We start from the raw sequence: 23,587 nt of genomic DNA, 5'->3' as shown, positions 1-23,587 counted from the left end.
AGAAACTGGCCCCATCCATCCCCATCATCATCCCCCACTTCTCCATTATCAAATTCCTTCATATTCCCTCTTCTATCACTGCTGTTTTATAGGACAGCAAGCCTGTAAATTCATTACAACACCTCCTTCTCGAGCTCTTTCTTCCATTTTAGCAACAAGAAGAAAGCCCTATCCATGTACTGCTGATCAACGATGGAGAAAGACTGATTTCCCCTTTTTCTTCTCTCATACTGTAAAGAAATCAGTTCTTATCATTGCATAATAGATAATGCATGTGTGTTTGTACATCTTTGCATGATCTTGTGAGAGTGAGAATTACTTCTCCTCACTCTCAGGTTGATTGTAACTAAGCTCTTCCCTAAGGGACTTGGGTTGAGCAGAAATACATTCCTTTCATGGCTGTAATTTTATGAGTAATTTTCATTTTCAGCTTTAAGTGTTCATTCTCTTTTATATTAAATCTTGAAAACAAGCGTATATCATAATTATTAAGCATACTACCTTGTTCGGGGCATTTACAGTGGTATCAGAATCTTCATGTGACTTTCCTATGCAAAGAAATGTGCATTTCAAGCTTTCAACCCACACATGCACATTGTACAAGCATTTCATGATCATGCCATCTTGTTGATTGTAACTGTCTGTTCTGGCAGATCTAGCCTACACTTCAAGGCATCAATCCTTTCTGTATGCGAGTCTAACCCTGATATGCGTGAGTTCTGGTAACAGACGCCCAATCGGGCCATATAGGTGGAAGTGTGATCTATCTTTTCTCTAACCCACTGCGTGGGTCCACCATAACCTGTGACCACTCATTAGTGGCCAGCTCCAATGCACTTTTCTTTATATCTAATTAGTGCAAAGGAAACAAATTTAATAAATCATTATATAGACAAATTAATGATAAAGGATACAAATTCTGTTTCTATAGAGTTGTGACAGCCCTCTGGCTTTTATTCAGCTGTCCTCAGCTGAAAAGCTTCTTGATATGACTGAAGAATGTCTGGGATATCCTTCATGAATTTTTCATCTACCCATTGTGCATCTGTTGTGGGTAGATTCTTGAATTTTAGTAAGAATTTTCGTGTCACAAGGCCACTTCTCGTGGTTTGATCCTTGTGAAACAAAATCTGTTCAGGTTCCAAGAGTTGCTCTGTTTCTTCAACTTCTGGGAGATCTTCAGTAATGGGTTCCTTTGAAACTGGTCCCATGTAAGGTTTTAGCAAACTTACATGAAAAGCATTGTGTATTTTCCAATGAGCAAGAAGCTCAAGTCGATAAGAAACTTCATTTATTTTCTCAATCACTTTTAAGGGTCCAAAGTATCTACTGAAGAGCTTTGGAAAAGATGAATTTTGACTGGAACCTTGTTTGAGCCTGCTTTTATCAAACTTTAGCAAGACATATTGACCTTTTTCAAAAGCCAAAGGTCTTCTTCGTTTATTTGCTTGCTTCTTTTGTCGCTCTTGGGTAACTTTGATAGTGGCTCGAACTTGATCCATTGCTGTTTTTAAATCTGAAGCAAACTCATCAACAGCAAAAATCTTATCTTTAGTGCGAATAATTGGAGGAGGAATCACTTTACCCTGTACTATTTCATTTGGAGCTTTCCCTGTGGATGAGTGCACTGTATTGTTGTAAGCAAACTCCAATAATGGAAGATATTTCTCTCATTGTGACTTATGTTCACCAACATAAGCTTTCAACATATCCAAAAGAGTGAGATTCATCACCTCTGTTTGGCCGTTAGTTTGAGGATGAAAAGCTGAGGAGAACTTTAAAGTGGTTCCCAAATTCTCAAATAAAGCACGCCAAAAGTTACTTGTGAATTTGGAGTCTCTATCTAAAATGATCTCAGAAGGCATACCATGTAATCTGAAGATATGTTGAATGAAAAGTCTTGCAGCTTGTGCAGATTTCAATGTTTTATGACACGGAATAAAATGTGATTGCTTGCTAAATCGATCAATTATGACCCAAATCATATCATGACCTTGAGGTGTTCTTGGAATACCTGAGATTAAATCCATTGTGATAGATTCCCATGGATCTTTGGGCACTGGAAGAGGTTGCAACAATCCTGAAGTCATACTTGGATTTTTGGCATACCTCAATGAAGTTATGTGTATCTCTTCGTAATGTTGGCCAATAAAAGTAGCGCTCAATTGCACTTAGAGTGGTTGCCCTCCCTCTATGCCCTGCATAAGGGGGTTCATGACTTTCTTTAAGCACCTTTTGTCGAACAGGAAGAGTGACACAAAGGCGATTCTTCATGAGAAGGTAACCGTCTTTGATGGAATAATTTAGATGAGAACCTCCTTGCTGTAAATTTGACCAAATTGCTGCAAAATCAGTATCTTCATCGTAAGTATTCTTCATCGTTTGAAAATCTTCATGATGAGCCATTGTAATAGTTGCAATGCGACGCACTCTAGAAAGTGCATCAACAACTAAATTTTGTTTCCCTGGAGTGTACATAATTTGAAAATGAAACATAGACAAGAAATTTTTCCATCTTGCATGTTTCTCCTGCAAATGCTTTTGAGTCTTGAAATACTTCAAGCTCTGATGATCAGTTTTAATAAGGAATTCATTGCCTAAAAGATAATGTTTCCATATCTTCAAAGCATGAACCACTGCTAAGAGCTCCTTTTCATAAATGTCATACCTTTTCTCCATATCATTTAGACAGCGGCTTTCAAAGGCTACGGCATGGCCTTCTTGATTTAGTACTGCACCAATACAATCACCGCAAGCATCTACTTCCACCACAAATGGTTTTACCAAATCTGGAATGATAAGAACAGGTCCAGAAGTAAGAGCTGTTTTCAGCCTTGTGAAGGCTACCTTCTCTTTTTCCTTCCATTGGAAAGAGGTCTTCTTATGTGTAAGGTCATGAAGTGGAGAAGCCATATGTGCAAAATGCTTGATGAAGCGGCAGTAATAAGAGCATACGCCAAGAAACGATCACACCTCATGTACATCATGAAGATGAGGCCATTCTTGGATTATCCTGATCTTTTCAGGATCCATCTAAATCCCTTCAGAAGAGATGACATGCCCAAGGTAATTTATTTTATACATGAAAAACTCACTCTTTTTACCATTTACCAAGAGTTGATTTTGTTGAAGTAATTATAGAACAATCTCCAAGTGCTGATGATGCTCCTCTTCATTCTTGCTAAAGACAAGAATATCATCAAAGAAAGTACCGACATATTGTCGATACTCTCTAAAGATGCGCTCCATCATTCGATTAAAGGTGGCTGGTGCATTGGTTAATCCGAAAGGAACCACCAAGAATTCATAAAGACCGTATGAAGTGCGGAAAGCAATTTTGTGTACATCTTGTGGTATTACCCTAATTTGATGATAACCACTCTTTAGATCAATGCGGCTGAAAACCTTTGAGCCTCCTAGGCAATCCAAAAGGTCGTCAATTCTGGGAATAGGAAACCGATTCTTCACAGTGATTTTGTTGAGGGCTCGATAATCAATGCACATCCTGAATGTGCCATCTTTCTTTTGAACAAGAAAAACCGGTAAACAAAATGGTGAGCTACTTGGCCTAATTAGCCCACGGTTGAGTAGGTCTTCGACTTGCTTTCTGATTTCTTCTTGTTGAGGACGCCTCACACGGTATGGTGCTATATTAGGAGGAGAACTGCCCGGAATAATATCAATATGATGGTTCTCGAAATCCTGATCTTTTTCTAAAGTTTATTCGTCAATTTCAAATTTTGTATAGTCGTGACAAGTATGAAGAAAAAGAAAAGATTAAGTTTGTAGCTTTACATTTGACCGACTTAGCCCATACTTGGTGGACGGGGTTGGAATATGATCATGCTGCCCCAAAATCATGGCGGTCCTTTATTTGCATGATACAAAGCCAATTTCTTCTTGTTCATTTCAAAAGAGATGTAAAAATGGAATGGGATCGGCTTTGGCAAAGGAAAAATGAGTCACTTGGTGACTATACCAAGAGATTTTGGGAGCTACTTTTGAAGGTCCAACATTTCAAGAAGATCAGCAGTTCGGAAAAGCTTAGGAAGTTTCAAGGAGGTTTGCATTTTAAACTTCGTACTGCTCTTAATCATTATCATTGTTCTAGTCTCAAGGAACTCATTGACCATGCTGAGACATGGGAAATGGAGCACAATGGCAACAAATCATTCCAAACGAATGATAAGAAGAGAGTAGCTGATGATGAGGAGTATTCAGCCCCAAATGAAGGAAAAAAACAGCTGCAAAAGCAACCATCAAATCAAAAGAAGATGAAGCCCTATGCACCTCCTAATGCTCCTCAATTTCGCTCCAATCTATACCCATAAGCAAAGCAACTTTCCGAAGAAGAAAAGCAGTGCTTCATGAAAGAAGGGAAGTACTTTAAATGTGGACAAACAAGCCACATAGGGAAGCAATGTCCAAATAAACGACAAAGCAAGGTTTCTAACAACAAGCCTAAGTCGCCAGTGAAAATCAATGCTATCAGTGATGTAGTTGCAAACACAACTCACACTCCAGAGATGCGCAAATTATTAAAAGCTTGGGAACAATTGCAAGGTAAGCAAGCACTATTCTTGATAGATCTTGGGGCGAATGAAAATGTCATTTCCTTGCAATTAGCAAAAGAGCTTGGATTAAAGAATGAAGAGATGGACACTCCGGCAGAAGTTTGCCAAGCTTTAAATGCCGATGAAGGTGACACAGTAAAGACTGTGACACCCTACATTGGCAAGCTCATGTTTTAAATTCAAGGCTACAGTGACGAAGATACCTTCTCTATCGGAGACCTTGATGGTCACGATGTGATTCTGGGCATGCCCTGGAATTGTAGAGTAGATTCAACCATCTTCTCTCAGAAAAAGAAGGTAGAACTCACCAACAAAGGCAAGAAGTATGAGATCCAAGCTGGAGTTTCTAGAGACACCATACCTATGAGCGACTTCAGCTCTTGGAAAAGTATAAAGATTGTTTTTCCGAAGATCTTTCTTATCAGCTTCCCCCAGAAAGGCCAGAAACTTCTCCTCACTCTCAGGTTGATTGTAACTGAGCTCTTCCCTAAGGGACTTGGGTTGAGCAGAAATACATTCCTTTGGGGGGGGGGAGGGGGGAGGCATCTTCAATCCTCAATCTTGTCTCCATTACTTTTACATTCTCATGGCTGTAATTTTGTGAGGAATTTTCATTTTCAGCTTTAAGTGTTCATTCTCTTTTATATTAAATCTCGAAAACAAGCGAATATCATAATTGTTAAGCATACTACCTTGTTCGGAGCATTTACAGTGGTATCAGAATCTTCATGTGACTTTCCTATGCAAAGAAATGTGCATTTCAAGCTTTCAACCCACACATGCACATTGTACAAGCATTTCATGATCATGCCATCTTGTTGATTGTAACTATCTGTCCTGGCGGATCTAGCCCACACTTAAAGGCATCAATCCTTTCTGTGTGCGAGTCTAACCCTGATATGCGTGAGTTCTGGTCATATGCGCCCAATCGGGCCATATAGGTGGAAGTGTGATCTATCTTTTCCCTAACCCACTGCGTGGGTCCACCATAACCTGTGACCACTCATCAGTGGCTAGCTCCAATGCACTTTTCTTTATATCTAATTAGTGCAAAGGAAACAAATTTAATAAATCATTATATAGACAAATTAATGATAAAGGATACAAATTCTGTTTCTATAGAGTTGTGACAGAAAGTGAAACAAATTTAAAAGGCAATGTATACCTCAATGATAGCTTGTCAATTGTGGTGGTAGATAAATACACCCGTCATTTTCCTCCCCCTCTTGCCTATTGGGTGTAAAGGCCCTTTACGGATCTCCCATGTAAATATTACTTCACACACGTGAACTCGCCCTAGCGGGTGTAAGTGTACCGTACCCTAAGTATAAACACATTCTTTTATTCTTTTTGTGTACCACACTGGTACACACCCATCCGACGACTCACTCTATCTCACTATTTAACATTGTTTAGTTCTGGATAATAGAGCACCTCGATTCATGCGCCTGCTCCCTGCTCTCTACTCTCTCACTCTCTTTGCTTCGGCTTCAACTCTACAAACTGGTATCAGAGCCAATGGCTCACGCAAGCAAGCAATTAAGACCAGTAGTCACTGCTAAAAGTGCAGTGATCAACATTGGGACCAACACGTGTCAGCTGTGTTAATGCCTACTGTAGGTGTAACAAACTGCCGGTTGATGAGGGGGCCAGGCGCGAAGACTACACAACAAGTCAGACATGAATTCACAACGGATCAAGTGAACGCTATGGGGCTTCAGGTCAGTGCGAAAGTCGCAATTGACTACTCATGATGGGCGGGACAAGTGCCAACGGGTCACGCGGTTGCACAAATAGACGTCCGTCAATCGGGCGAGTCAACGATACATTTTTTTCTTTAAAATTCAGAAATTTTTCACTTCACTTTATTCTCATCTCTCTCGGGTGTTCATGCGAGCAAGCACAAAGCACGAATCTATGCAAATCTACTCTTGGAAATTTGGGGCATTTTCCAGATTTGGTGCCAAACACATGTTTCAGTGGCTCCTAAACCATAAAGTGCAGACATTGAGTGCGCAAGTCTCAGAAATTTTGGGGATTTTCAAATGCAGGTGAAATTTTTGCTTGTTTGAGCCAATTTCTTGAAAATTGTGTACTCTTGGGCCCCGAAATTCGAGGCTTTTGCAAAATTCATGAAATTTCTGCAACATTAGCTTGTACTTGATGCTCGAGAAGATGTATTGATGCAATTGCAGCAGATTCACTGTAGAAGTTTTGGGCTTTTCACATTGGTGATATATTTTGAGTCAATTTGAGACTGGACAGTGAAATTTGCAGCAAATTCATTGATGAGTGGGAGTCTGTTGAGTTTTGAAGAGGAATCCAAGAGAGCCGAAGAGGAGAGAAAACGAAAAGGCAAATAAAGAGGCCAAAGAGCTTAGAAGGAAAGAAGATGAGGGCATGGCTAGGGCCATCCGCATGTCGGTAGAGCAATGCTCCAAGGAGGAGGAGTTGGCTGCCATGAGCCCTTTTAGAGAAGAAGGCCCAGGAACTAGTGCCCAAGTCCCAGACATCATACCACCTTTAGTGACAAAAGGCAAGGGCAAGGGCTTGCTTCATCCAATCTCACCCGCTCTCGTGCCGACCACCCCAGCTACCACAACTACCCAAAGCACTACACCTAAGGTAGATGCCAGCAATCGCATGGCTTGGGTGCAATTCCTGGTGGACAAGACACAAAAGACAGCCTCGGATGTAAGTGCAAGAACCCCTATGACTGGAACTAAGAGACCGGCGGTTGCAGATGCCAAGTCAAGACAAGACCCCAGAAGGCAAAAGATAGAGACCCCTCTACCACTTCCATCCCCACCCCCGTGCCGCCTTCCATAGGCTACCATGAATACGTCAAAGAGCTTCTCTCATAGCTAGAGAAAGCAAAGGAGGATAAGAAGATAGCAGTAGCCGAGTTAGAGGTTGAGAAGGAGACACTAACAGCCTACCAACTCGAGAGAACTCACCAAGTGGTTGGCTATCAAAAAGAGATAAGTGAGCTGAAGGCAGAGCTCAAGGCAAAAGAAGGAGAAGATAAGTGGCAAGAAAGGCTTAAGGAAGAGCATCACGAATTGATCGGCCTACAAAGACTGTACAAACTCCTTGCTGTGCAAAATGAAGAGCTGACAGGGCGAATGGATAGAATTCAAGAAGCCATGGATCAGCTCGCAGCAGAAGAAGTAGAGAAAGTTCAAGAAGGAGAAGAGCATCAAAGACAGATAGATGAAATGACAGCTAGGCTGCTAATGGAGATGGAAAAGCAAGGGAGATTAGAGAGAGAGAGAGAGAGAGAGAGAGAGAGAGAGAGAGAGAGAGAGAGAGAGAGAGAGAGAGAGAATATATTAACGTCTCTAAAAGGCCAATGTGGCCTATGAGACCAAAGCAATACATACAATGATGGTGTGTTTCTCATCTGGAACGAGAAAAGATGAAAAACATGCCTATAAGACTGAAAAAATGAAATAGTGTCCTATAAAAGGGAAACATGTCAATGATCTAAAAGTGAAAGTGGAAAAAGGAAAACTCTCCATCAATGATATGTTTGTCCTCTAAGGAGGTGTATCTCTACATGGCTGAGGCGTCTCGGCATCTGTCTCCTGTAGCGCTCAATGACGGCTTTAATTTGTCTGTGGTGTGGATGTCTAGGCCTTCGTTCGGGTGGATGTGGGCGCATAGACCGGCTAAGTGCCACTCCTCTATCCAAAGGAACACCTACAGAAGATGAGGTCCAATGATGATGTACTCCTGTAGGCTGTGTGGCAGTAGTAGTGGTATCTGCCATACTCTGTCGTGTATCAGTGAAAAAGTCAATGATTGCTCTCTGTCTATGTGAGCCGAGCTATGGGGGCCTCCTACTCCGTAGAATTGTTGCTCTGCGCCTCTAGAGCTCCAAGAGAAAGAATCCCAAGCATCTTTGATCCTCAAACTGCATGATCCGTCTCAGGGGTCCTGGAAGATGAAATGCAGAGGCTACTTCCAGAAGCAGGACTAGAATTTGAAATGGGCCAGCTAGATAAGGAGCTAGTCCCGCAACCTCCCTCTCCACAACCAGAAACCCGAGAAGAGGTAGACACCACTGCCAAGAGAAAAGCAGAAATCAAGAAAAAGAGAATGATGATGTTGGAGCAGGCAAGAAAAAGATTAAAAGCCCAACCAATAGTAGCCCCAAAAGAGCCCATTCCACCACGAGAAGATTGTTTTCCAGTGGATTGGAATGCGGAGCTCATAATGTGGGAGCAGAAAGAGAACATCCACCAACCCTTCAACTTCACTTTCAAATTCCCCTTTACACTATGCAGAGTACTATCAACCAAAGTGGTGGAGGAGGTGATAAGTATGGAAAGAAGGCTCGACGATAGGTGGAACCAAGAGAGGGAGAAGAATCCAATGCAGTTGGAAATGGAAGCACTTGATTACTGGGAAAACAAAGTCATGGAGGTGCCCAGGACAATGAAAGGCTACGAGTCCCAACCAAAGTGGAGGATGCGAATCTAGGATGGCAACATGGACACCTAGATGTCGTTTTGTAACACACTACCCTTTGAGAGAAACAACCCCACATACATGCCATATCCGAGAAGTGTAGGGGTGGACTTCAACCATGACATCCACGGCAAATATGATTTCCCGAAAATATACAATGTAAATGCCACCAAGCTAGAGGACGCCCTAACCTTCTACGAGAATGGCTTACGGGACTCAATTGCCCATTTTCTTAATGAGTTCACTTTTTGCCCAAATCCCACCTTTATCACTACTTGTAACTATCTCAAATTACTTAGGGTACTACTTAAACAGGATCCTACACCACAAGAATACCACCTCCCACCCCTATTTTTTTATCTTAATGCCAGCATAGGTAGTTGTGCCATGGCTAGGTTGATGATGGGAGTTGCCCTCTTACCACCCTTTTGCATGGCCCTCTTAGAGAACAAGAACGACAGTCGCTTCACTAGATGCAACCGCCCATTTTTATCCACAACTCCTCTCCACGTTAGAATGAACCTAACAAGATATATGCAAGGAAAAGGCTTCCTTAGCAAAGTCTCTTAAGCCCCCAATTTTTTCTCATTGACCATAATGACAAAGATTAATTTTTCATTACTTTCAAATCAAAAACAAAAAAACAAAAAAAAAACAAAAAACAAAGGAAAAAAAATGAAAAAAAAAGGAAAAGAAATGAGTAAGAAAACAAAGAAGAAAATCACAAGAGAAAGCAAGAAACTCACTACATGAGCACCAGTCACTACACCTGGGGTTCTCAAGTTAGGTGCATCCGGTGGGCTCAGTCAATCGGCTCCATCCCTAACCCCTTAGCCCCTTTTTGATTCCCCACTTCACACTTAGGGCACATTAAGGGCAAGACATACCTAGGGAGGTCACACTCGCCTATGGTTAGACTTATCTCCCTAAGCTTCACCCATCGCACCTCCCTTATGCACGAACTGGGTTCTCAAGTGTGAGACAACACCCAGGGTTACTTCGACCCAACTCTTAATTCCATTAGCACGAGCACATTACACCACACAATAAGGCAAACACACCCCCTAGACAATGCACCTTTCTTTTCCTTTTAATTAAAGACAAAGATGACCAACCACCAATCTCGAAGGCCCCGTCATCCACTCTACATATCCTTGGCCTCCACCACCTCAATCATTCGATAAGCTTCTCTTCCATGACTAATCTCCACAAGGCCCCATCATCGACTTACACGACCACCCTTCAATTCACCGATCTCTCATCAACAAAGACCCGCAAGTGCCATGGAATTGGCACTCGACTAGAAGGGGGGTAATGTTAACCCAAGTGCATGACAAGAAAAAAGAAAAATAAATAAATCCAAGAAAATTCCAAAATACCCACCCAATGTAGTCAACAAGAAGGAGACAAGGCATAAGGTGCAAAGGCAACCTCAGAAAAATGTAAAAGATGGAATGCACATTTTTAAATGAAAGACGCCCCTAAAATTCTGTAAAAGAGTGCCAAGCTCCCTCCTGTGCAAATTGTAAAATCTAGATGGGTATAGGTGAAGGGATAAGATAAATAGAAGAAAATAGAAAAAGAGGACCTTGGCAAGACGCCCGGTCATGTAAAAAGGATTTAGGGCTTGTACATAAATAGAAGGAAATGGATACCAAAAAGATTTAGGACTTGTATATAAACTCAAAAAGTGAATAAGAAGCTCATTCTTGGTGTGTGGCAAAAGTAGCTCTCTTCTTCTTTTCTTCTCTTCCTCTTGCTAGTGCTTGTACTTATGCTTGAGAGAGGGAGTGGAGAGCGTGAGGGAGTGTGTGTGTGAGGGTGAGGGACCGTGGTGGAAAAGCTCTCCATCTTCTCCTCTCTTCTTCTCTCCTCTTCTCTTCTCTTGTCTCACATGCGCGGCTATGATGGATGGAGCTTGAAGGTAGAGGGTTAAGCTTGTTTGAGCTCGCATCACGGATCGTGAAGCTATCGGAGTGCTTGAGGGAGAAGGCTACTCATTCACGCATCAAGGAAAACTCACTACACTCGTAAGATTGGAAGCGCATTGGCTAGGTGAGAGATAGCCATTAATCCTCGCTTAAAACGCTTGAAACAATAAGCGGTCCGTGGGTCTTGGCAGTCGAGCGTGAGCTTCCACTTCAGTAAGAATTTGTTGAGGACCCAACAAAGATTTATAATACTAGAGGCACATTTGCATGATAGAGCCAGGCTTAGTAAGCACCTCACTTTGTGGATCCAAAAAGTACACCATATTCTCACATGCATATTCTTAGTGAATCCTAGCATAAAACTAATAAGTTTCCTAATTACTATCATATATGAAATCCAAACAATCTAGCAATTTATATTTTGCGTACTTCTCATCATGGAGAGCCTACACTCCGCATTTCAACTATGCTCTGTGTGTGTGTGTGTGTGTGTGTTCAAACTAACATCTGACTGACATGATGGATGGTGGTATCAAAATGCATATTTCTAGGTGATCCCATGATTGAAGATGTATTACCAGTTCATTAGCTTTGATGACTCAAAGGAGGAGTTTCTTTCTAGACACTCTTTTGAGTGGAGACATGATTATCACGATTATAGTTGGTGAGAGGAGTCCCCCATTCGCACCCGCAAGTTATTACTCATTGGCATGTTAGGTGACTGACATGAGGATACACCAACGATTCTACAACTGGACTATACCCACATAGTCCACCCTCGGTTATCGCACATTTATTGTGCCACCTCTTCTTTCATTAGCAGATTCAATAAATATGTTGTGGTACTTTTATATTAGTCCTTTATCATATTGTAGACTTAGTTCTTTTAGGTGGAAGAAGAAGAAAAATAAGATTTCAGCCCCATCTCTCTGTGTGTCAAGTCTCCATTGCTTTTGTGTGTGTACTCATGGTCTCTTCACCTCTCTTGCATCTTAGCTATTTTCATAGTGTTAAAGCCGTCCCACGACTGCACGGAGTTTAATTGATGGTTGAGCTGAAGGCGTTGGAGCACGAAAGCAAGCAAGGAAGCAATGGGTAAGAAACTCTTCTACCTCGCTCGATTTGCCTTGGGTCATAGCCATAGGAGGCTCCTGAGGATAGCAAGGTTGCAATCTCTAATTGCAATAAAACTTAGTGAGCAAGAAGAACAGTGTATATACTGCAGATGCTTTATACTTTCACATTGCTGCAATTCCAACTTAACTAATATGCAACATTGCATCCAATTGACTAGCCCCTCATGTGTACCTAATATGCTAGGAACAAGTATCTCTCTAGTGTCAGAGAGCTCTTTAATGACCGCACTAGATGCAACATTTGCCTTTGCAACTTCTTTTGAGGGAGAGCTATCATCATCTTTCTTGTCATCCTTCTTTTTCTTTCCCTATTGTTTCTTTCTTTCTTGCTCTTTCTTGTAATACCGGCACTCGAGCTTTTTATGCCCTTTACATCCACCCTCATAGCAAGTAACATCGTGTTGTTTGCCCTTTTTTTAACTTATTTTGCCTTTATTTGTTGCATTACCCCTCTTCCTTGACCTGCCTCTAAGATGATAAATTGAACCACTACTTTCTCCAGTGGACTTTCTTCTGATCTCCTCATTGAGGATAGAGCCCCTAATACCATCATAGATTAAAGCAGTGTTGTTGCTAAGTGTAACAACCAAAGCCTCCCAGCTATCAAGTAAAGACATCAACAAGAAAGTAGCTTTTAGTTTATCATTAAAGGCCTGCAAACCAAAGTCCTACAAAACTGACTCAAAATCCCTATGAAAGCACTCAAATGCTCAGATGTTGGCTTAGACTCATCCAACTCCACCTTCACAAGCTTGCGCATGAGGTGCACTTAATTTACTGGAGTTGTATTTTTATAAGTATCCATTAAATTTTTCCATACAATATAAGCTGTAGCAAGACGCTTAATGTTTGTAAGTACATCATCAGATACAGCCATTCAATGTATGCAATGGCCTTCTTTTTGAGTCTAGCCCAATCCTCATCTGCCATAGCTGCAAGCTTAGTTTCCAAGACAGTATCACCACAGTCTTTGAGAAACAAAATGCCTTGCATCCTGTCCTACCATAGATCAAAGCCAGTGCCATCAAACCTCTCAATTTCAAGGAGGGATTTAGTGTCATTGCTCCTAGAAGGATTAGTGGCCATTTGTCAGCAAAGTACCGAGTACCAATGCTGTAGTTTGTGACAGCAAACAATCGGCTGAATATTCAGTTAATTTCAGCCCAAAATTTCAGGAAATAAGAGCAAGATTTAGTGTCACTATATTACATACTGTGGCCAAATACAAGTACAGCACTAGAGGAAATGACTTTCAGCAATATAACTGAAATTTCAGCATACATGATATGCATACATCACTACCAGGTGACTCCCACTTCAGTAATGTCACCAAAAACTACATTTGCAACAATCCCAGATCTGCAAATGATCTCTAAGGCTGCTGCACCATCAATATTCAGCAATACAACAACTCAATAGGAGTTGTCTAGCATGTATACTGCATACATATGTGTCCAAATCAACTTCTAATACACAAAAAATACCCAAAAAATCTCTGCAATTTCTCCAAAATCTCACAAGTAGGAGATAAAAGACTCAAATTACATTGCTTACATCACCAAGATTGCTTCAACAATGTCCCCAGAATGCACTGCACATATCAATTTTGCCAAAATCCACAAATTTCAGCAAAAGCCCCAAGATTTCACTGACCAATCTACCCCAATTGCATTAATACGTGTTCCCGAGAACATAAAACGAGCAAATTTAGCAAAATTTCACAAAATTTTGCAAAAGCCCTAATTTCTCACATCCAAATGTGCATCAATGTCAATGAATTCAGCTCAGCTGAACAAAATTTCACTACTACATGAAAAGCCCCAATTTTTTCAAAGCCCATATACACTACATTTGCAATTTCCAGGTCAAATGTCATTGTTATGCATGAACTGCATCAAATCTAGAAAAGGCCCCAAATTTCACATATGAAATTGCTGAAAAATCTTAACTATGCTTCCACACGTGAACCGGGGCCTGTATAAATGTGCCAAGTCACACAAGAATGTCAAACAAACTATCAACCGAGTGTCGTGACCTATCATGACCTGTTGTGAGCTATCGCTTGTATCCCACTGATCAAAACTGGCTGCCGCCCAATCACATGAGTTGTCGCTTGGTGAGAGAGCTATCGCCCTGCACTCATGCTAACCTGGGAATTATCACCTGTGACTTGAGAACTGTCGCCTGCACTCGTCTGGTCAAAACTAACTGAAAAGATTGTCGTCTGCACAGATTTAGGGTTTTTGACTTGTCGCCTATCTGTCCAGTACACACACATACCTGAAGCTATCGTCTACACTCAACCTAGCTTGAACTGATGTTTCTTTGCACAAACAAGTTGAAGCTAACACGCGCAGACTTCAGGAAGTATGCACACCTTAGCCTGTGATACCAGTTTGAAGGAAAGAGCATGCAATGGGAGTGCAAGTCAAAAGTGGAGCAGTAATGTTAAGAGTGAGAGAGAGTGAATGCCAAGGTGAGTGTACCAGTTTATATTGGTACACAAAGAATAAAGATTGTATTTATATGTTAGGGTACAAATAAGTATGTGTTCACACCTGTATAACTTTACATGGAGACGAAGAGACTTTACACCCAACATAGACTAGCATTAATTAATTAATTAATGCATGGACTCTAATGTCACCACTAACATTAGTGGTGAATAAATTGGTCTAAGCCCAAATCTGATACCAGATACCACCTAGTGCTTGTCAAGCATAACTTATTACAACTTTTTCCTTTGGCACCAATTGATATCTCAGGGTCTTGGGTCCCACACTGTGAAATAATTAACTTGCACCTCACATATGCAAGTGACATTAGCACATTTGATTAACTTTTAATCAAATCCTATGCAAAGCAACAAAATTTCACGTCCTTGTGACAACTGCCATGTTTGCACAAAATTCAAGTGTTGTGGCTGATATTAAAATTTAGCATATGAGAATTGGTCATATGAATATGGAGTAGCTAATAGACATGCAATCAAAACAAATTGTGGATGGCTTACCCAAGTTTAGGATTAATAGGATGCATAAAGTATGTTAAGCATGTCAATTCGGAAAGCAAGCAAGGCATGTGTTTCCACATGAAAAGCATATATGCAAGAAGCCACTTGAATTGATATATTTTGATATGTGGGGTTTTACAAAGACTGCAACTTTGATTGGTTGCAAGTATTATGTTTTCTTTATTCATGATCATACTCGTAAAGTATAGGTTTACTTTATGCATGAGAAAAGTGAGGTGTGCATCAACTTTAAAAGCTTTAAGGCTTTGGTTGGGAACGAGACAAGGTTGCATATTAAATACCTAAGGTCGGATGGAGGGCGAGAATCTCTCTCCAATGAGTTTTCCAATTTTTTGCAAAAAAATAGTATACAGAGACAATATACATGTAGATATACTCCACAGCAAAATGAAGTTGCTGAATGAACAAAAAACATCTCCCACATTTTTCCTTATCCCTTGACAAGTGGCAAACATGCCACCTTAAAAATTCCACTCAAGGTTGCAAATCCTGCAACAGGACCGCACTTCTTGCCCCAAGAATGCACTTCAAAAATTAAGTGGAAAAACCAGGTGGCAAACATGCAAGTTACCACTTAAGACTCCCATCCATTAACATGACTCCGGCAATGGGTAAGCATTGAATAGTCAAACGAACAGTATTTACATTACTTGTCCAGTTCGTCACTGTCAGACAACTTGGGCAAGCGGGAAAGTGCTCACTGCTTTCACAAAGAAGGGCAGGACTAGAATCTGCAAAATATAGGAATCTGCTGTCATGAATGATCCCCTGAGGCAGAGAAATGCTGAACACTGCAGCAACAGCAAACACGATTAGCTGTGATGACTTTGGTTGCAACAAACACTGCACTGCTTCCCATGAACAGCAAGCAGTCACCTTCGGCAGAAGCTTCAATGGCAAGGATTGCCATTGTGCCTTGGTACCATAATGAGAACAAAGGCGCAAAGAAAGTTGACATCGAAGAGAGAACGAACACAACGGAATGGTGGACCAAAAGCCCAGGTTAGAGACTCCTAGACTGAAAACTGAAACAATGAAAGTTGAATACAGTCATGGGCATCTATAACTAGGTTTGAAAGACCTAGCACTGGCTGGCGAAGAGCTTCCCAAGAAATTACAGCAGTAAATCCCTGGCAAATAGGGGACACAGAATGGGGCCCAAAAACATTAATTGCGACTTAACAATGATCAAAAATGGAGCTGGACATGCTCAATTTCAGCATTATGGAGATGATGGTTATAGATATGAGGATTCCATGATATCTCAGCACCCTCTCTCACATCCCTGTGCATGAAAATGCCCTACATATGTGCACTCTAAAGACTGGATATGAGGTGCCAATAACACCTTGTAACTTGTACACAACCATTGATGCCCTTCACATGGATTCCTTTAGATTTGAAGCATTGATGTTACCAATCAGGAGCCTCTCTTAAGCAAATGCACAATGGCCATCTGATCAGGGAAATCAGCAAGCCCCGATCTAAAGCTAGGGATAAGCAAGGATGCAAATCATAAGAAAAAATTCTATTAATTTTCTTGTTTTTCTTCCTTATCAACTATGCTCATACATACACAAAACGTGTCTTTCTAGATCTTTCTCTACTTCTTTCTTCTAACATTTCTGATCAGCTATTTTCACACCTTTGATTTGTTTTAGTTCCTTAGTGCACCCTAGGTGCAGGCCAATATGGCCAATTTATCCATTTAAAATGTGACTTGTCATATACAAGAAGCAAGCAAAACATTTCGAAATGTATTCTTACATGTAGTTAATTTTATTCAGACTACTAAAGGTGCCTTTGAGTTTCAATGAGAGTTTACCAATCCAAAAGCTAGTGATGGCCATGCACCCAATGCTTCTCCTAGCTCTGACATGCATAATGTTAAACCTTAAAATTTAAAAACAAACAAAATAAATAAATATCCAGAGTTACAAGCTCATATGATTACTCACAAATCTAACAAATATAGAGAACTCAAATATATATGAAGGGTTGTGCTTTAAAGAAAGCAAGGAAATTTTTACTACTTCAATCCTTTGGCAATGTGTACAGTATAATGAAGTTAAGTAGATGGACTAAGTGGAGTCTAGCAAAATAACTCCATTAATTTCCAATATGCCTAATACAATTGGTTTCCAACACCAGCTAGACATTTTTGTAAAGATGAGATAAGGAATCAATTTGGGTTCAAGATGGTCATATAAATAAATATGTAAGGATAACAATGCACAAGGTAGCATAATTGGCTCTATGTTTGTAGACCACATGGGAACAACACATATGAGCTACACTGCATGGAAACACCACATATGAGCTCTTTCTAGAGAATAAAAACAAGTTTTGAGTTGTATTTCACACTTGAATATAACACATGTTCAAGCTGTACTCACTTTTGTATATAGCATAGGAACAGTCCTTTTGTTATGGACAAGGCAGTTTACTAGTTTACTTTGTAACTGTTGTCACTTTGGGTGACTTCGGATTTTTTTGAGACTTTTGTTGTCTGGAGACTCCTTGGACTTCTCTAGAGACTTTTTGTCCATACACTTTTCTTCTCTAAGCAGAGGTGGAGTATGGACCACCTTGGTCTTTCCTCCTAATTTTTGTCAAGAGACTTTGTGGACCTCGATTACTCTAAGGCAGAGTCTAGACCCACCTTGGACTTTCCTATTGACTCTTTGTCTGGGGACTTTGTGGACCTAGATTACTCTAAGGCAGAGTCTAGACCCAACTTACAAGGACTGCCTCGACCAAGAGATTTTTTGGGGCTGACAAGTCTAAGGAATATCTCTTCCACTGCCCTAGGACACTATACGTTGCATGCAAATCATTTTGTCTCCCCTCTTCAACTATAAAAAGAGGGGCGAGGCAACCATTGTAACAATCAATCATTTTGTGCTAATAGCAATATGCTACTTTGGTACTAGTGTATACTCCTTTTTCCACTTCACCGCACTGTGTACAATAGCCCACTTGGCACCCCACTTTAGTTCACCACTTCTCTCCAAACTTCTTGTCTCCAGACTTCTCTCTCTTCCCTTTTCTCTCCAAACCTCTCTCACCCCTCTTCTCTTCTCTCCCTTCCCTCTTCTCTCCAAAATTCTCATACCACTCTTTCCCAACTCCTCTCTACTCTTCTCTCCAAACTTCTCTCACCCCTCTTCTCTCTCTTCCTCTCCAAAATTCTTTCATTCCTCTCTCTCTGGCCTAACTATGGACCTCTTGTCCCTAGACATCTCTGTCTTTACTCTTCTCTCCAAACTTCACTACTCCTCTCTAGACCTCCCTAAGAGCCAGCACCCTTTCTTCTCTCCTCCAGATTTCTTTGTCTCCAAGCTTCTCGCCTCTATACTTCTCTGTCTGTCTCCAAACTTCTGCCTCCAAACTTCTCTATCTGACTTCTCTGTCTCTACGGCATTCTCTCTTCCCTTCAAACTTCCTTTTCCCTTCCCAGACCTCTCTGGTCTCTTTTCTCCATACTTTTTCTCTCCATTCCTCTCCGTAGTAGCATTTCTCGGATCCATTCCACAAGTCTTAAACACCATTCAATCATCATACAGTCCCCCTTGAAGCAATGTTAAGGTATTTGGAGGCATTTACACTAATGGCAGAGCAAGCATACTACTTTGAGGAAGTCCCCAGCACCCCATACGCACACCAATGATCCGTACAATGTTCCTTGGAAGTGTCCATTCAATTGGTGCTTAGTCAATCACTCTCTGGGACGTTGTGCACCTTGCTCCTTTCTTGCCCATGATGAAGTCCATTGCATTGGGTTTGGTCCGTAGCTATTCTACGTTGGCTCATATATGATGGCTCATTGACAATGAGGACGAGATTTCGAGATGTGGCCTTTCTATCTCCTTTTGAGTCACTTAACTGCCATTTCTTATTTTGAGCACTAAGATTCAACATAGCTGACCAGTCCCATTGCTTGAAGCTCGGATCCACAAGGTAAGCCTGCACATTGGTTGAAGAAAAAGGCATCAACCAAGAGAGATCATGGAGCCACCAAGGGAAGGCTGAAATTTTGTTGTCTCCATCCCAATCAAGACTAGTAGATACTCGCAAAGTTAGAGTCCATAACTAAAATGCAAGCCCATCATGTAAATACAAAATGAGATTTCAGATCCTAGGTACTAGTGCTTCATATTGAGATGCATTGGTGCTCAGCTAATAATGCAAAGCTAATCAAAGAGAGAATGTGCAGCAAAAGATGAAAGAAAAGAGGTGGAACTTGTAAGTCCTAAAGGTACTTAGCCTAAGAACAAGTAAACTAGGGGCTAGACTCAATCAGCCTAAAGATTTCAGAGTGGAAAGAAGCTAGACTGGTGTAAAGATGTACTAGCCTAATGGACCCTAGAGTAATTACTAACTAGAGATCTAGAGTAAGGATGGGGCCACATATGTGCAAATTCTTTGGAAGGTCTCTACCATGGGAAATCGTGATTATTAGATGAAGAATCACTGACTATAGATGCATCATGAGTAGATAGCCCTGTGGACTAAAATACATCTGAGGAGGTCCATCAGACCAGTTAGGCAAGCCTTCACGTTTTGTGAAAGGCATTGATTGAAGGACTATCCATGCACCTTTTTAACCAATCACTTGCTATTGGGTCATGTGGGCACCAAGAGGAGTTGAATGAATGGGAGAAGGTGTGGGAGTAAAAACTTCATTCCCATCTTGGGAGTTCTTTCCACTTCTAAAATCCCCTTCGATGAGGTGGAAACCAAGGTTAACCAGTGTCCCCTTTGAAGATGACATAGGGAAGAGGAGGTTTTCTTGTGGACTTGGTCATGTAACCAAGAAGTTGACAATAAACTCATAGATGGTCAGCAATTTAGACAACAAAGTGATTTGTTAGATGAAATGAAAGTAAACAGGTGGCAGCTTGTTTAACAATAGGATGACCTGGCCGTCTTTTAACCTAGGTAAGCAGATGGTGGCTAACTCCACAACTAGATGTCTATATTCAGCCAGCTTCATTTTCAGGCATCCTCTTCCCTAATGGAGAAGGCTTGGAGCTCATGTTGGAGACTAATTTGTTGGGTTCGAACTTCGATCTCTCATCTTATAGCAGTCAATGAAGATGACTCCAACATCAAATGCTAAGGGAAAGTGTTGTAAATGAGGGTAAGAGCCAAGTAATAGTCCATGCATTGACTCGACATTTGTTGTGGCATTACGAGCTTTCCATTGACGAACAAGATCAAAATGGCAAGTTGAGGATCGGGCATAGCTTCTAGATGAACGACTAGATCCCAAAGAACTTGTGTCTCAAGCACTTGTTGCATGGATGACCAAGTTGTGAGATTCCACTTGTCACCCACTGAAGCAAAGTCTTCTCACTAAATAAATTCTTGGCCATTGCAAACACAATGTTACTGCTAAGTGTACAATAGGGAGAATAGGGATGGGGTGTGGTAAACACAAGGGGATTTTCCCTAAAATGCCCACCATGGATCAATGCACACAATGAGTCCAATCATACAATGGGGCTGACTAGGCATAGGCATGGTCAGCAGCTAAGCAGCCCAAGGAAAGGAGATCACACCAAGATTTTTTTTTTCGAGCTCAGGATTAACATGTGATTAGATCTTTGGGTCAGCAAGACATTACATAAGTTGTGTAGAACATAAGTGGGTCTATCAGTGGCAAGGGTTCAATAGTTGAGAGCCAAAGATCATTAATTATTTCATGTGCAAGTACAAAGCAAACATCTAAATAAATTGTGCAGTAGGACCAATATTCTACACACTATAAATTAATATTTTTTAATAAGAATATGCTATTTTTGCAAAACTGTCAAGCATAGTGGCGGTTTTCTCTATTTTCACGTGAGCACAGATATGAATGAAAGTGAGCTCATCTCAACAAAGGCTTGACGTGAGGTGCTCTCTCTTGCATTTCTTCCAAGGACGAGACGATCCTGACCCTCCATTTTCTCTATCTATATTTTTTTTGCAATGGCAGCAAAAATGATGATATTTTCAGACTTCCTTATTTGAGTTGTAGAATTAGGCACATTCCTTTCTTTAGGTACAATCAGCATTGCTCATCTTCTGAAAAAATAATCTCCCAGTGGTGAGTGCCAGCAAACAAGAGCTCCTTACCTAAAAACATTTCCAGTAGAAAAATCTTGAAGATTGAAGTTGATCTCAATAAGCATCTATACATACTGAACTCACCGGAGAAAAAGAACACTCCAAATGTGGCCCATTTGGACAAGCCACTCTGATAAGCCAACTGGCCAGGTGTTGGGTATCCTAAGCCAAAAAAGAATCCACAAAGAAGCACTGAAAAAAAAAAGTTATCTTATTAGTGATGTCACAAAAGAATGCAATCAGAATGTGAAACTAAAGCTCAAAACCTGGCAACTTCAAAAGATTCAGTTACTGTGTTATAAGATATTTCAACCGACTGCTTTCTATACTGTAGCAGGACGGTGCATGTACTACACAATGGTTAAACTGACAGCTGTAATCCTTCTGGCTATGGAGTGTTGAGGGCTTCAACATATTAATGCCCGTAGCCCATGCTAATTCGACTAGTTCATGGCAGTGCACAAGGAAAACATTTGAGTTTGTTTTTGTGGAGGTAGGCTTTAAGGTCACCGCCATCTACACACATTAATCATCATTAATACAGACAGCTTGACCTGGAAAATTTGTCAGGGTTAGAATTACTTGCTCATAACCTTTGCATTCCTAATCTATACTCAAAAGAACCACCACAGCTTCACCTTCTTCATTTTTTGGACAATACTAGCAAGCTGCACATTTGAAATTTTAAACCTGTTTACCAGTGAGGTTGAATATCAGAGGAGATTGACTTTGGATTTTTTGCTTGAAACTCACTTTGAAGCTCCTTCCAAGAAGCTTCGGCTTCTTTAGAAACTAAAAATGCCACAAATACACCATCCGATAAGCCCAAGCAACCATACTTAGATCCTTGTGTTTTCTCTTCCAATCTGCATCCTTATGATATAATCACTTCTCCATCTGCATCAACACCTTTTGGATCCTTCATAAAGATCCCAAAGATCTCTTTTCACAAAGTGGTACATGATTTTCATCTTCCCAAAATGAAAAGTTTCTCCATTAAACTTGGGAACACTTTTAATGAGAGTTTCCAACATTTTGGAGTAAGGACTCAAACCAACATCTTTTTCAGATTAGAGGGCAGTGTCTAACATCTTATAAAGATAAGTCTTCCACTAAATTCCAAATCTCTGGAACTGCTCTAGAAGGATGATGCCTCAGCTTCCTATGCTTCCAGCTGCATCCTAAGGTTGGCTGAAGAACTGCTGCGCACCCCCCAGTTCTCCCCCGAAATTGAACAGTTTGTTACTGTTCCAGTAATGAGAACTTTGTAAACAATAACCGGAGCAATGTCCAGTCCCACACCCTTCACAATGGTTTGAAGGGAGTCCTAGCCAAATTTGTTGAAGTACAGTTGCCTATGCCAGTTATATAAGTCTGCACTTCAAAAGTCTGACTATGGAGGAGAAGGTTAATTAAGTTTAGGGTTTTGGCAATAAGGATTGGCAAAACTGATAATGGTTCATGAGCTTGATGATCATTTCAATAAGCTTGCTTTAGCCATGGTCGAAAGTAGTTGACCGAGACCTAAAGCACTAATGACACTATGATTTGTATGATTTGGGAATACAGTTGGAAGATATAATGCAAACGGTACAAAATTCTTTCAGCAGCATATGCATTCTAGCATTAGAGAAAATTAGGCATTTAATGCTTAGAACTAAGGCTAATGAAAGTTGAGAGTCTTTTGTGTTCAAATGGCTTAAAATGTGGATGGGCAGCATCCAATGTTATTTGAACAAGGTCAAGGCCAGACGGGCTATGCAGCTCGAATAAGCATGTGGAGGCCCCATTGAAAATCAAAATTTGCCAAATGCCAAGTTTGGGTCAGTTTTGAGGTGCATGCAAATGCAACTTCCATGTTGGGTACTCTCTCTCCCAATCTCAATCGAAATTTGCTTTGAGGGTGGAGAACTCAATCATGAGTAGCAGAGAGGCAGCTGCTGAACCATCAAGACAGCAGGGCAACCTGATCTAGAGCCGACATTTACATAATGTAAAGTGAAAGTAGAAACTGATGTTCATGAGTGAAAACATTGTGGCGAGGCATTTTCACTTGAGGGGGAGGCCCAAGCTAGAGGGGAATGTGGAGGAGGAGTATGTGGAAGAGGTAGAGGATGAAGAGAAATAGAGGAGAATCAAGTGCAGAAGGAAGAGATGGAGGACGAGAAGATGCACAAGGAGGAGGAGGTGATGGGTGTGCAAGAAGGACAGAGAAAAAATGTGGATTGTAATAGAAAAACAGCCCACAAGTTCTTTTAATTAAAGAAACCCTTAAAAAAACTTTTTCTTGAAACGAAACAACATAGAAAGAGATGGAGGAGGTGA

General features: G+C 40.9%; 1 protein-coding gene across 3 annotated transcripts in view; it reads right to left on the bottom strand.

Moving 5' to 3' along the window:
• The window catches only part of LOC148035063 (Sodium Bile acid symporter family), a 226,298-nt gene that overhangs the window by 150,392 nt on the left and 52,319 nt on the right, over positions 1-23,587 (bottom strand). For all 3 annotated transcript variants that reach the window (XM_087679972.1, XM_087679973.1, XM_087679971.1), the window contains exons 3-4: positions 21,347-21,454; positions 16,974-17,041 (exon numbers count right to left, since the gene is read on the bottom strand). In XM_087679972.1, the coding sequence (XP_087536098.1) occupies positions 16,974-17,041; positions 21,347-21,454 (176 nt within the window). The remainder of the gene's footprint in view (positions 1-16,973; positions 17,042-21,346; positions 21,455-23,587) is intronic.

Source organism: Lygodium microphyllum, chromosome 6, assembly GCF_053477565.2.
Source record: "Lygodium microphyllum isolate KBCC chromosome 6, Lygodium_microphyllum_v1.1.10, whole genome shotgun sequence".
In the NCBI taxonomy this organism is placed as follows: Eukaryota; Viridiplantae; Streptophyta; class Polypodiopsida; order Schizaeales; family Lygodiaceae; genus Lygodium; species Lygodium microphyllum.
Note: the sequence above shows the minus strand (reverse complement) of the source record. Positions and strands in the feature narration are given on the sequence as shown.